We start from the raw sequence: 14,520 nt of genomic DNA, 5'->3' as shown, positions 1-14,520 counted from the left end.
AAGGGATGACAGCTGAATTGAACTTCTGGGGGCCAATGGGGCCACCTGTGAGGTGGAGACACAGGAGCAGAATCAGATGTAGGTGGAACGTGATGAGTTGGGCTCTGGCCACCTTTTAAGTATTAAGGCTCCAGAAGATACAAATGAACTTGCTGCAGTAGAAATCTTTGAAACCATGACATAAACTAAAACCCAACTATTCTGTTTCATTAAACTCTGGTGGGGAATCTAGAAATGGTTCTTAAAATTTATGAACGTGTGTGTCCAGGACCTCACCAGCTTGGAGAAGCTCCCAACTCCATCCTCTTATCCCTTGCCCCCAGAGGTAACAGTGCTTTGGGATATGGTGTGTTTGGAGTGTATCCTGATAGACCTTTCTCTAAACGTTTATACATCATTGATGAGATGCAGAGCAAAATATCCAGGATCCTGTGTGTGCACCCAAAATGGCACCTTGTGGACATTTCATTGTGCACCTTGCATTCCTAGCCTTAACAATGCTCTAAAGATCTTTCCATGCTAGTTTAGACATGTATCATTGATTCAGGATGTTCCAGTTACTGTCGATGCTTAAGAAATCACTCAACAGCCTAGTGACTTAAAACGAGATTATTCTCTCATGGTTTGTGTCAGGATTGTGGGAAGGGCTCAACTAGGCGGGTGCACACAGCTGGGGGAGTGAGCTGTAGCAGCTGGAGGTTGGCCAGCCATCTTTTTTTCCTCATGTGGTCTGGGTGGTCTCTCAGCATGGGCATATTTCGGCTTTCTTATGAACTTGGTGGCCTCCAGGCAATTGGGCTATTTCATGGCAGCTGGTGGCTTCAAGAGTGAGTGTTCCACCAATCAAAGTGGAAGCTGTGGTGCCTTGTATGACCCACTCTTAGCAGTTGCACAGTGTCACTCCCACTGTTGTCCACTGATTACTGGTGAGTCCCAAGCCAAACTCAAGGCAAGGATTTGGGAATGCAGATTGGTGTGGCCAGTGTAGAAAGCAGTATGGAGTTTTCTCAAAAAATGAAAAATGAAACTGCCTTATGACCCAGCGATTCCACTTCTGGGAGTATATCCTAATAATCCCGAAACACTAATTTGAAAGAAACATGCACCCCTATGTTCACTGCAGCATTATTTACAATAGCCAAGATCTGGAAACAGCCCAAGTGCCCATCAGTAGAAGGGTGGATAACAAATCTGTGGTATGTTTACACAATGGAATACTACTAAGCCATAAAAAGGAAATCTTACCTTTTGCGACAGCATGGATAGACCTGGAGATTATTATGCTAAGTGAAATAAACCAGTCAGAGAAACACAAGTACCATATGACTTCACTTATACATGGGATCTAATGCACAAAATAAACAAAATAGAAACAGACTCATAGATATAGAACACAGACTGGCAGCTGTCAGAGGGGAGGGATGGGGAGGTGGGGATTAAGAAAGAAAAAAAAATTAGACCCTATGTTTTGATGAGGGGAGTTCCAAGGTTCTAGAACTGCATGTGGGATGGGAGATGTTGTGGCATTCTGTCACACATGAAGTCCCATAGTCTTCCTGACCACCCCCTCCCAGTCCCAGCTGTGTCAGGGCAATCCGTGGGCTCCTGTCTTGCCCTGGCATCTGGCATTTCAGCCTTAAGCCATTCCATAGAAATCCCACACCCATGACCTGCTGCCTCCCCTGCCCCCCTGGACACAGAGACCTGCACTCCATTGCTCAACCTACCACCCTTTCACAGGGCCTTTTCACTCTGCCAGACCAAGGCCTTTCCTCCAGACCCAGAGTAGGTCTCATCCCCTGAGGACTTTTGTGGCTCACATGCCTGACCTCAAATCTGTGTGGTCTTCCGCAAGAGCCCCAACCCGAGTCCCATTTGTATCATCTGTGAAGTGAGAATACAATCCCCTACCCCTCAGCATTGGTGGGAGAAATGGGGGAGGAAGGCACTGACCAGCACTGCGGAGATGGAGGGGAAGGGCCAACCAGGCGGATGGGTGCTGGGAGCAAAGGCTGGTGGGGAATTGGGGAGGCAGTAAGCAGCTGTTACAAGGAGTAGGAGGAGAGGGCCCTGGTTCATGGCCAGAGTCCACATGAAGTTGGTTCAAGGACCTCAGGTCAAGGTTGATGTACGAGAGCCAGGCTAGGGGGCCTGCAGCCCTCACCTCTCACCCCCACCAGAGCCCATGTGTCCCTGGGTCACCATGACACTTGGCTTTGCACATGTGGACACTCAGCCAAAGTAACTCTTCCTGTCGATTCCCTTTTTCTTTTAAAAAGATTCTATTTACTTATTTCCAGAGGGGAAGGGAGGGGGAAAGAGAGGGAGAGAAACATCAGTGTGTGGTGGCTTCTCATATGCTCCCCAACTGGGGACCCAGCCCACGATCCAGGCATGTGCCCCGACTGGGAACCGGTGACCCTTCAGTTGGCAGGTCGGCACTCAATCCACTGAGCCACACCAGCCAGGGCAGATTCCCTTTAAAAAAAAAATCCTCACCAGAGGATAAGTTTATTGATTTTAAAGAGGAAGGGGGAGAGAGACAGACTGGGGATTGAACCTCCAGCCTAGGTGATGTGCCCTGACCAGAAATTAAACCCATAGCCTTTTGGTGTACAGGACAATGCTCAAATTGACTGAGCCACCGGACCAGGGCCCAATTCCCTTCATTTTTTCCTCAAAAATTTACTTTCCATTTCATTGTCACAGTAGAAAATACAGAAATGCCTGAAATAGAAGAAACCTTCCTGAACATCTCTTGGTTTATCATCTCCTAGTGGGCTGAGAGGTGCAGAGAGCTGCCCAAGGTCGTACAGCTTGGAAGTAGTGGGACCAGAGAGTGTCCTAAAGGTTGCAGTGGGGTGGGCCCTTCTCCTTCTCACTTGCCTCCTTGTTGACAGCTGGAAATGTGGAATGGGTAGATGGAGCCCATGCAGCCACCTGGGGCCATGAGGTGACCTTCGACATAAGGGTGCACACAGTGAAGCAACAAGGCAGGAGCTGTTAACACTTTCAGGCACCAGCTCCAGACTCTGACATCGGGGAGATATGAACTCATGTCCATCTTGTCAATTCACCAACAAACCATACCTTCATATTTTTTCTCATTTCCAAGTTTTAAGTGTAACTCTTCCCTCACTCAAGGGACTCATTTTTAAATTGGCCTCATCCTGAATAGCATGAAATCAAGGATTTGGTGAACTAATTTTTTGTAAAAATTAAAATAAAGTCAAATATATTACAGTTAAACCTGTTTTTTTTTAAATGTGGCCTTCCAAAATGATGGAGCAAGAATCTTGGCAAATTTCATCCCTAATAGCATCAATGAAACTGAACAAAGTTGCCAAAAACAACTATACCAGAATTCTGGAAGTTTATCAAAGGCATTTGACAAATTAAGTGTTTATTCAAGAAAACACACTGAATGGCCGAGCACTGGGAGATTGTGTTTTTGCTTGGGGTTGTCCCCCCAACTTGCCCGCCTGGGCCTCCCAGCTCCCTGCCCCCCACCCCCATAAAAATCACTGCTGGAGGGGGCTGACTTGACTTGAGCTGGGGATACTGGCAACAGTAGGAAGCTCAGAGTAGAATGAATGGGCAAAGCCAAGGTCTCCTAACTAGCTTGAGGTGGGGATCCTGGTTGCAACAGATCGATAAACTCAGACAGGAGATAAAGCAAATGAGACAGCCTCAGGTGGCCCCACACATCCCGAGGATCTGCGTGCACACTCAGGAGAGCTGGAGAGAGCCCCATCTATTCACAAATCTATGCAACCTGCTCAAGGGAGGCTGTGTGCTGAGAAAACGCATGAGGGATGGGCAGGGAGCAAAGGGTAGGTCTGATTTGCAAAATGCCCCAGCCTGGGCCACCGGTGTGGGGCCCCAGCAACTCAGGTGTTTGAGCACCACCTCTGAGGTTTCACGGGCTGATCTCAAAGCTGGGCTGACCAGTGTGACTCTTAGAGGAAGCCAGATTAAAAATAAGGAATTAAAAACAAAAACTGAGCAGTCACCAGGTGCTGCATGCCATGGGAAACACAGAGACTACAGTTAGTTCAGCAGTAACTAAACAAACAAAAAACAAAACAATTTCCCATGGAAGAAGCTGGAATTCAGAGTTGTTTCGAGCTAGTCTTTTAAAAATGTCCACTTTTAAACAAAAAAAATTTGAGACATGCAAAGAAACAGCAAAGTGTGATCTACACCAAGGAAAAAAGCGGTCAAGAGAACCCTTCTCTGAGGAGGTCCAGATGCTTGACTTCAAAACAGCCATTATAAACATGTTTCAAGTACTAAAGGAAACTGCATTTGAAGAATGAAAGGCAAATATGCCAACAGTGATGCAGGAACAGAAGGTCTTCACGAAGAGACAGAATTGAGACAGGAACCCATAGGCAGTTCTGAAGCAGGAAGCCCGCCCTGCTCATGGGGCTGCCAAGTGCCCTGGGCTTCTCGGATCACAGCGCTGACCGCTCTGTGTGGCCCCTATCTGTTGATGGGACCATCTCCCTTCTCCCATCTTAGCTGCAGATTGGAAAGGGACCAAGCTGCTTGCTCCCTGTGTGACAGGAGGACATGAGGCTACACCAGGCTGCCCGGACTTTGCACTGCCAACACGCCAGGAGCCAGGAACAAGTGCACCAGAAGAAGGCAAGGTCATAAGTTTTGTTGTTGGTTTAATTTATTACTGTTTGACATCCAGTGACACTGACGTACCCCGCCGGGCCTGCGGCCCCTGGCCCCAGCGAGTGTGACCTGTCCAATAAAATACAGTACGAGGAGTGGACGGCTACACACATGCATCCACGGCTTCAACTACAGTGATTCCAACTGCGGCCGCAGCAGCGCTGCCAGGGAAGGAAAAGAAAGACAGCTGGCGTGTGCTCCCCGATTCCTAATTCTCTTTTGTCATTTTAAACAGTTAATGCTGTTAACAAACACTAGTGATGCCAGGACAGGACCAGACACAAACAGTCCTACATCTTCTCTGCCGTATAAATATGGAAGATTTTCGTTTATACAGTTTTACCCCATGTCTGAAACTACATCTGCTGCTACCCGTTCGTTACTGCTAAGGGCTACACTGCCTCGGCTCCGGGACGAGGGGCTCAAGGTCAAGACTCTGGAATGTTGGGTTCAGTCTTCTTCGCTGCCACTTCCTGAGCGATCCTGGAGAGGGGACAGGAGGACAGAGCATGAGATGGCTCCCTCAAGGGGACCGTGAGACTGAGACGCTGACGCAGGCGGTGGGAATGCTTTCCTTAGCTGTGTGTGGGCAGCGCCGGCATGGGGAGGCTGAGATGAAGGGGCCTGTGGCCTCAGCCCCTCTGCCACACCCCACCCCAATATCTTCCCTCTCCTGAGGACTGGCCCCGGTGCCCACACGGACTTGTTCTTTGGATCTGGGAGGCTCACGGGGCCCTCTCCACTCCATCCCAGTGCTGTTTGCTCTATCCTTGTGCCCCTGAACTTGGCTTCCAAACAAACCACCTTAGCTGTTCCTGACCATGAAAGATCTTTGCTCTTCAGTTTAAACATTTTAAGCAGCTTAGCAAGGGCCATAACATGCCCTGCTGGACTGGGACTGGGCAGAACAGGCACTGCCACAGCCCAGGCCATCTCCTGTGGTCAGGACATCACTGACACCCTCACAAGGTCATGTGCGTCTTTGGTCAGATTTAGTACAAGGCACTTAGTTTTGTTATTGCAAATGGCTATAGAAGACCACCACCAAAATGGTGCTTATTGAGCTTGGCTAAGAGCCTGGCCCATAATCCAGTTCACCTCCCTGCTTTGTAGAAGTGGAAACTGAGGTTCAGAAGTGAAGTGAACTGCCCAGGTCCCACAGCAGGGAAGGGCCGGGTGTCCAGGCTGGGACCAGGGGGCAAAGCTTATTTAAACTCAGCAATTGGGTCTGCTTCCAGCCCACATCCCCAAAACTGCCCGTTGTGGGCTTGACATGGGACAGACCTCTCCCCAGCATGGGGGGACCATAGCCTGCGGCAGGGGGTAAGCATCAGCCCCATTCACGGTGTGTGCTCTATGTCATGTTCTAACTGTGGAGCCAGGAATTTTGTTTTTTTTCTAACCCACTAATATTGTTAGGAAACCCCCCCTAGGCAGGCCAGGACAGAGCCATGAGCAGAGGTCCACGCATGTGGTGTGCCACAGGGGGCGAGAACACTGTGACGGCTGTGACTGGATGGCCTGGCACTGTGTCTGCTTGGGGAAGACAGATGCTGAGAGGATAGGGACTGCATGGGGCATCTCCAATCCCAGTGTCTCCTGCTGCTGAGCTCTACAAAGACCTGGCCCTATCTCGGACATGGCAGGACAGCCCTGGGGGCCTGGTCAGGGACAGAAATGGACAACCACCCTGTCCCCCAGATGCCCATTGGTGCTAAAAGCATGGGTTCTACCATCACGTGGACTTGGGCTTGAGGCAGAGGCCATGTAACACTGAGCCTCAGTTTCCCCATCTGTGGAGTGGGGGCATGAGAGCATCTACCTTCACAGGGACTGTGGTATAGGGTCCAGGACCTGGCATGGGGATAGACTTTCAGTGACCCAACTGCTACTAGACACCTGATCCCACTTGTCCCAGGGCCCTGGGGACTTACCTCTTCCTGCTCCTCCTCACTGTCATCATCACTCACCACCGGCTTGGCCCGGGACCCACGGCTTGGCCGCCGCCGGCCCCCCTTCAGCCGATCCTGTGCCTTCTCCTTCCGGCCCAGCTTGATCTTCACTTTGACTGAGCGGGCTGTGGACCAGGGGGAAAGAAGACATGAGCTTGGGACAGCATGGCTCCTCCTTAGTTGGGGGTTCTGGGAGCTGGGTGGGCTGTGAATAGACAAGGCTGAGAGGTCACTGGTCCTCTCAGGTGGGTGTGAACCCTGAGACCCTGACCATCCCGGGCACCACAGCCACCCCCACCCAGGTATCCCAGGACTCACACTCAGACTCCGAGCCTTCCTCCTCGCCTTCCTCTTCCTCCTCACTCTCCTCCCCGTCACTGTCATCCTCTTTCTCTATTTTCTGCCGAACGCTGGTGAAAACAGACTGCAGGACAATGGAGTCTTCGTAGATCTGGGCAGAAACACATGGGGACTGAGTGAGCTGGGGTCCAGTGGGGGGCTGCCCGCCCACCCCATGTGCGACAGAGGGACATCTCAACAGTCCTTTCCTCATTGGTGCTGGAGAGAACATCAGGATCACAGAATGTTTCCAGACAAACGTCTTCCAAGAGGCTCCTATCCCCAATACACTGGGGAAACTTTGCTACATTGAGACTGTGTGTCTGTTAATTTCATCACAGGAAAGGACATATCCATAGGAAAGGACATATCCATAGGATTCTTTTCTTTTTTTCTTTTTTCTTTTTAGCATGTCCGGCTACAAACCATTCTTAGTGCCCACTGTTCTGGGCACTGAGCGTAGAAATAGCCACTCCCTCTCTGCCCTGACGTCACAGGCGCGGCACGGCAGCCTCGTCTGTGGTGCCAGCAGGTCCGGCACCTGCAGGGCAGCAGGATTCTTTTCAAGATAGTCTCCTACTGAATTCAAAATAAAATTCTAAGATGTACATGAATTGTTCACAGGGCCATCCTAGATGGATGAGACTGACTCTACTGTTTCTGTTTCACTTGTCTTTAGTTTCTGCCTTTTTTCAGTAATGAACACATATTGTTTTTGTGATTAGTAAAATATTTCAGGTTGTTGGGAATTATTTTTAAACCAGTCAATTCAAAAGGGAGCAAGAGGCATGATGATTTGGGGCCCAGACGTCAAGGCAGCTCTGGCCAGGTATGGGTGCCTCCTCTCCCCGCCCCAGGCACCTCCTCACCAGGGAGCCTTCCAGGTTGAAGGTCTGAGCATTCTGGCACAGCAGCATGACGTCCTTCTCCAAGTCGTTGAGGCTGCGGTACTTGTGGATGCGGATGCGCTCCTGCAGGTGGCCAGAGAAGCAGCCTTACCTCAGGACCCCACTCGTGCCTGGGGGCCCTAGGGCTAGGAGTCCCTCTGCTTAACAAAGTCACAGCCGAGTCTCTGGGCTCCTCTGTATAGACTCAGAAGCCCAGACCCACTGAACACAAAAGCCGCAAGACTGAGGCCTGAGCTGTGGGTGACCCTAAAGGAGCCCTGGTGACACATCCTCGGGAAACCTGAGGCCATGAGGAACCCTAAGAGCCAAGGATCAGGTCCCTGACCAGGGGGCCCAAGGTCCTGGGTCAGATTCCCCCGACTACCGATGTGGGCACATACCTGTGAGAACTGCCCCCAGCCCGGGTTACCTTAATCTTCTTGAAGTCCACAGGTTTGCGAATGAGCTCATAGTACTCAGGCAGCTCCTTGCGGGAGGGCAGCTGGATGAACACTTCGCTGAGCTGACGTCCACTGCTACTGTAAGGGGACAGAGCAGGCATCACTCACAGGCCCTGCCAATTGGGGGAGCCCCTACCCTCTAGTGTTTGATGACAAAGAGTAAGAAAATCAAAGCCAACTAGTTATTTCCTGTACACGGGCTGTCTTGAGTGTTCTGGAACATTCCTGAGAGGCAACCATGCATGCAGAGGCCATGAATGCATTTCAATCAAGACTCTGCTCACCCAACATCCCATGTGCCTCTAAAAGCAAAAGCCTCAGCACTGGAGAGATCATGACTGCGCACAACGCAAACATCAGCCTGCTCGTGCTGCGCACGCTGAGCACCAATGTTTTCAGGGGAGATGATTTTTTGCAAGCATGTTGGGTGTTTCTTGCAAGCAGCACTTAGGAACAGTGAACTTCAGAGAATTTAGCAAAAATCCAGAAGAAAAGATGTCCCCCAGCAAGACATGAATGAAAGATAAAAGCTGTTTTCTAGTTCTTTTCACTGAGAAAGCACTTGTTTTCCACAAGGGAGCAGAGAAAGGACATGCCCTATATGGCCACGATTGGTGACCGGGCCTCCTGCACCTACGGCTGGGTCTCACTTTTGGAGGAACCTTGTACTGGGTCTGCAGGTCATGCCACACCCAAGCCTGGCTCTGTGCCAGGAACAGGAGCTCTGGAGTGGCATCCCTCTGCAGCCCGCCAGAGGAGGGAGTGAGCAGGCACGTCAAGGACTAAAAGACCAGGGGAGAAAACAATGCTCACTAGTGCCATCTCCCTTGCTGTGTCCCCGAGAATGGCAGTTCTGTCTCGGGAACCTAACCTGCCCAGAGGTCCTGCTGGGCCTCCAGAAACAGACAGCAGAGGCCCAGGGCCACTGTCCAGGGATCTGGTGACCTGGTGGCGATCGTGTTTCCCACGTCCCCCCTCTTCACCCAGGCACCCTCCCATTCTGGCGGTGGTCTCGTCCAGGTCTGCTGCCAAAACGTGTGACCCGCTCCACTGCCCCTGCTCTGCTGGTTGCTTCACCACTTGGGCTTTTCAGTCACTGCTCAGACACCGCCGATGTGGGCACAGTGCTGCCAGCGCGCTAAGCCCCTTCGGCTTCTCCGTTCCTTTCCAATACAATTCTCAAAGGACAGAGCAGCCCCTGCTCCACCCACTGTCTGTAGCACTCCAGTCCTGTTTTGTTTACTATTTTGGAAGACAGCAGTGACCATGCCAGTTTCTCGGGTCTTGTCGCTGGATGCCGCAATTTCATAATGGCCTTAAGGAGCAGCGTGGTCAGCACTGCCTCCCTGAGGCTGTTCCCAGTTGGGAACCCTGGAGACCTTTTGCTCACTTGGGTTTTTGTTGTTATTTTTTAAAAGATTTTATTTACTTTTAGAGAGAGGAGAAGGGAGGGAAAAGGAGAGGGATAGAAACATCAATGTGTGGTTGCCTCTCACATGCCCCCAACTGGGGGCCTGGTCTGCAACCCTTTGGCAGGCTGGCGCTCCATCTACTGAGCCACACCAGCCAGGGCTTACTTGGGGTTTTTATGAATCATGAAGCCAGTCCCTGACCTGAAAGACAGGGGCTGGAGCCTGGTCTCTGCAACGGTCGTCTCGGACGACCATCGCTCCATCCTTGCTCTGGGCCAGACACACTTTAGCCTGGGTTCTCACCACACCGTTAATCTAATTGTTGTGATGAGGGTACCGAGGCAAAAGTTCGGCGGGCACTGGCTGGACAGAGCCCACCTCAGGCCTTGCCTTCCTTCCCAGTGTCACGCGGGGATGCCAGTGGCAGTCTCCTGCTTTCCTTCCTCTCAGCACATCCTGCCCTGCGCTGGTTGCAGCTGTCACAGGTAAGGGAGGTCAGGCCGCTTTCAGGCTGTCTTTCCCAGTCAGGAAGCCTGTCCCTGGAGGCACAGGCTTCCTTTCTCTCATCAACAGGCTGGTAGGTGGTTTGGCCCCAGGCACCTGGATGAAAGAGCAAACCCTCCTTTCCCCCAGCAGTGCCATCTCACACTCTGACACCCTGGGGAGCACGGCATTTTACACTCTGTCCCAGGACTCGGGCCCACAGGCTTTGTAAAATAACAAATTCCGTGGAGCAATATAGTCTCCCTTACAGAGCATAATGGACTCTGATTTCTACTCTGTCTCACTGAGAAGTGCCAGTTGGTACCCACGATATTCATTTCACAACCCACTAAAGGGCACTGACTCCCAGCTTGAAAAGCACTGCTTCCCATGCCAGGGCAGTGAGCCTGCCACGTGCCTTGTTGTCGGTGACATCCATGCAGGTGGCCGGCCTCAGGGGTGTGTGTGACCCTCCAGGAAGCTCCAGAGGCAGGACTCTTGTGCTGTTACTACAGCAGAAAGTTTTGTAATAAAACCCTCTTTCCTCTGCCAGCCTAAGACATTGAGAGCAAAGAAACAGAAGCTCCTCTTATATACCCAGGGAGGAACTGAGTCTCTGAGGAATAAAGGCCCATCTGGCCACCTGGCCCAACAACCCTCCTCAGCTGCAACAAGCTCTGACTGCAGATGGCCTCGAACTGTGTGTGAAGGAGGGAGAAGGTGCCAGGACCATAGGAGACTTTTTAAACTAATGAGATTTTAATTGCTCAGAAGTCCCCTGGAGAGTCCCCCAAACACACCAAGGGCCACGAGCTATCCAGGCTGGCTCACCATGTCTTTATTAGAGGTGGACGGCCCACAGCTCTCCCCAGTCCTGAAAATAAATCCCAGTCTCCCAGGACAGGCTATGCACGGCCTCTGATGTCAGCATCCCTCTCTGTACCTCCTGACACCTACCTCAGGCACCACAATGTCACTGTACCCCCCAAAAACCCAGGATCTCACCCTCAGCTCAGCACAAATGTCACCCCCTCCTCTGAGTGTTCTGAAACCTGATCATCTTGGCCCCACATCTAAGTCTTATTTATTTATTTATTTATTTTTAGAGAGGGGAAGGGAGGGAGAAAGGGAGAGCAACATCAATGTGTGGTTGCCTCTTGCACACCCCCAAACAGAGACCTCGCCTGCAACCCAGGCATGTGCCCTGACTGGGAATCAAACCGATGACCCTTTGGTTGGCAGGCCAGCACTCAATCCACTGAGCCACACCAGCCAGAGTGGCCCCACACCTCTTAATAACAAAGGAGGCTTGAGTTGTAACACAAAGTTACAAATCTTGAGCACTCAGCTCTGAGGTGCCCAAGGCTCCTGTGAGCCTCCCTGACCTTCAGCACTGGCTGAACTTGGCCTCTTCTTGAACTTGATGTCACAGGATCACAAAGGGTGCGTGAGCTCCCAGGCCGGGCAGCACGCCTCATTGCCATCCACAAGACTTGTCCCTGTGGCAAGTTGGTGGAAGCTCACCGTTTAGATGACTGCTTTGTGCTCCAGAGCAGGCACTCAGGCTGTGTCTGGTTTTGGCTGTTACACATGGCTGTGGACTCGTGTCCAACTGTTTGGCTTGCATCTCTCTTGGGAATTTACCTGGGGGCAGGTGCTGGCTCCCAGGGAGGGGGAAACTCAGGCCGCATCCACGCCTCCAACAGCAGGGGAGTCGTCCCAGTTCCGTGTAGCTACACTCGCTCCATCACCCCTCCTTGATGCAGGTGTTCTACACCTTAGGTGAGAACTGCCATCTCCCTGCGGTGTTAATTCAAGTTTCCTTGATGAACTGAAGCCGGGCACCTTTCACAGGTGCCCTGAGGGCCAGCAGCCTCGTTCAGGCATGCCTGTTCATGCTTTGGCTTCGCCCGGAAGGGCCCTGTGGGACACATTTACCGCAAACCCCTTCTCCAGTCTATGGCATGTCTTCTTACTCCCTGGATGGCTTGTGGTGAATAGATCTTAGTTTTAATCCAAGTCTAATTAATATTTCCTTTTATACTTGGTATTTCTCCTGTCCTGTTAGAGAAATCTTTGCCTAATCCCAGGTCACAGAGATATTGCATTTTCTTCTAGAAGCTTTGATATTTTCACCTTTTTACATTATTAGACATGAGGCTAGTTACCCTGATTAGTTTCTGTCCATAGAAGTTGCCATCCACCCTCCTACACCCAGAACATGAGCCATGAGGGCAGAGACCTTGCCTGTTTTAGTCACTGCTCCATCTTTGGCACCTGGCACAAAGCCTAGTACACAGTAGGTACTCAATAAATACCTGATGAATGGAGGAAGAGAGGGCTCAGGGTGAAAGGCTAGGGTCACGGGGAAGGGCTTGAACACAGGTCTCAAGGTCACCTCTAACCAGGGTGCCTCACCATCGCCCACCCTGCGTGGTCATTTATACACCACCGTGTTACAGAAAAGGACTCTGGAAGCAATTACTAGGAGTTGCACTGCATAAAGGGCACACTGTATCAGCCTCCTTTCTGCAGACCTGCTCTGAAACAGCTTCTGCAGACAGGGGTGGGGATGGACATCAAGGAGCCTAGAAGAACCGTGAGGCTGTCACAATCAGACCCACAACCCCAATTCAGACACAAAGGAAAGAAGTGCCCGCCACAGTCCTAACACCTCCAGCCCAGACTGCCACCTGGCTCAGCAACAGTGGCTGATGCTTACAATGTATAATGCATATAAGATAAGAATAATGATGGTGATATTCTGCCTCTAGGTATCAGCGCCCAGAGCACTTTCCTCAACCTCACCACCGCCCAGTCTCCATCATTGCAACAGGTCATGATACGTAGGAGGGGCTCAGAGACCAAAGCCTTGTCTACTTTACAAGCTCCTCTTGGAGCCCGAATAGCCCTAGTGGGACCCATATTATTTATCCAGCCCAGACATTGTCTACCTCCCTGTGGAGAAAGGCCCTCCCCTATGCCAATTAGGAGTTCTGGTAGGGCTGACCACCATCGAGCCCCAACCTCTCTCAGAACTCAGGTGGGATCAAGTTCACAACCAGCCAATCAAAGCCCTTCCCTTGGATTTTCTACCATCAGCTGAGGAAGCAGTGGTGGCTTGTAGTAGCCACAGTGCAGCTGTGAGAGATGTCTGGTGACTCTAGGTCCCAAGAGCTAGCCTTCACTTAATCCTCCATGGCCTCTAGGCCAGAGGAATCCCCACACAGCCTGAGGGGCTTAGCACTGGGTTCCTGACATAGAGGAGCCAAAAAAGTCTGAATTGACACATCCCTTTGGGTATATTACTGGGTTTAGACTTAAAATAAAATTACAATAGATGGAAGAGAAACAATGAAAATCAGAAGAGAACAGTGCTCAGAAAGGGAAGAACCAGGGGCTGCAGTATCTAGGGGATCATCCATCCGCACCCCTTGCTAAACAGTTGGAGAAGCCAGAGAGGCTACAGAAGCTGGCTACAGACACACAGAAAACTGGTGGCAGGTAGGACTCGAGAAGTCCCCTTGGCTAAGCCAGGGGCACTACCACCCTTTATCATATGCTGCTGTAAACAGTTAATGTACATTTTTTAGGCTTATGGGCCATACCGTATTTTTCACAATTAACTCCGCCACTGTTACACAGAAATAGCCACAGACTTTACATAGGCAAATGGGCTTTGCCTGTGTTCCAATAAAACTTTCTTTATAAACAATATAATTTTAATTTCATATAATTTAACATCAAGAGATCGTAGTCTCTTAACTTTCTCAAAATCAACTGAAAAACATTCTTAATGCACAGGCTACCCATACACAGGCGGTGGGCCCTATTTTTTTCTGATTTGCAGATTTGGTTTGCTGACTCCTGGTGTGAAAACAACAGAAAGAATGTAACAGGCTTGGTAACACACTACTTGATGTCCTTACTTCTGCATCTTCTGATGAGGCAGACATCAGAAATGCCACACAGCACTATCCCTTGGGCTCCCATGGTCTCAGGCAGGCAGGCACAAGCAATCAGTTTAAGATGGTGCTCAAGATAAGAACTTACTTGCCGAATATAGAAGTGGTCCCAATCTGTGCGGAAGGACTCCCTCAGCCCTGACCTCCTTCCTAGGGTCCAGTTCAGACAATTTTCCTATGACATCTCTCAATGACATCTTCCAGCTCTGGGACCATTTTCTCCCTGACTCTCAATCAGTGAACTGAGCCAGCGAGGGTCCTGGATATGAGCAACTCAGCATTTTCAAACCTGATTTAGCAAAATATTATCTGAAACAATCTTAGAAGGGCACTCC

The 14,520-nt window shown here is 50.7% G+C and overlaps 1 protein-coding gene and 1 non-coding gene across 5 annotated transcripts in view; both read right to left on the bottom strand.

Annotated features, from left to right (window-relative positions):
* Positions 1 to 4,659: 4,659 nt before the first annotated feature.
* The window catches only part of SMARCA4 (SWI/SNF related BAF chromatin remodeling complex subunit ATPase 4), an 86,752-nt gene continuing 76,891 nt past the window's right edge, over positions 4,660 to 14,520 (bottom strand). For 2 of the 4 annotated variants that reach the window (XM_090289602.1, XM_090289604.1), the window contains 5 exons: positions 8,295 to 8,403; positions 7,847 to 7,948; positions 6,957 to 7,089; positions 6,621 to 6,763; positions 4,660 to 5,169 (listed from right to left, as the gene is read on the bottom strand). In XM_090289602.1, the coding sequence (XP_090145728.1) occupies positions 5,137 to 5,169; positions 6,621 to 6,763; positions 6,957 to 7,089; positions 7,847 to 7,948; positions 8,295 to 8,403 (520 nt within the window). In that variant the 3' untranslated portion in view covers positions 4,660 to 5,136. The remainder of the gene's footprint in view (positions 5,170 to 6,620; positions 6,764 to 6,956; positions 7,090 to 7,846; positions 7,949 to 8,294; positions 8,404 to 14,520) is intronic. The other 2 variants (XM_090289603.1, XM_090289605.1) reach the window with 1 other exon arrangement.
* Positions 7,386 to 7,519, bottom strand: LOC149999863 (small nucleolar RNA SNORA43). Its single transcript, XR_016513827.1, has one exon. It is a non-coding gene; the product is annotated as a small nucleolar RNA SNORA43 (small nucleolar RNA).

Source organism: Furipterus horrens, unplaced genomic scaffold (genome assembly GCF_987537825.1).
Source record: "Furipterus horrens unplaced genomic scaffold, mFurHor1.1.pri manual_scaffold_10, whole genome shotgun sequence".
Taxonomy (NCBI): domain Eukaryota; kingdom Metazoa; phylum Chordata; class Mammalia; order Chiroptera; family Furipteridae; genus Furipterus; species Furipterus horrens.
This window is presented reverse-complemented; position numbering and strand designations above follow the sequence as displayed.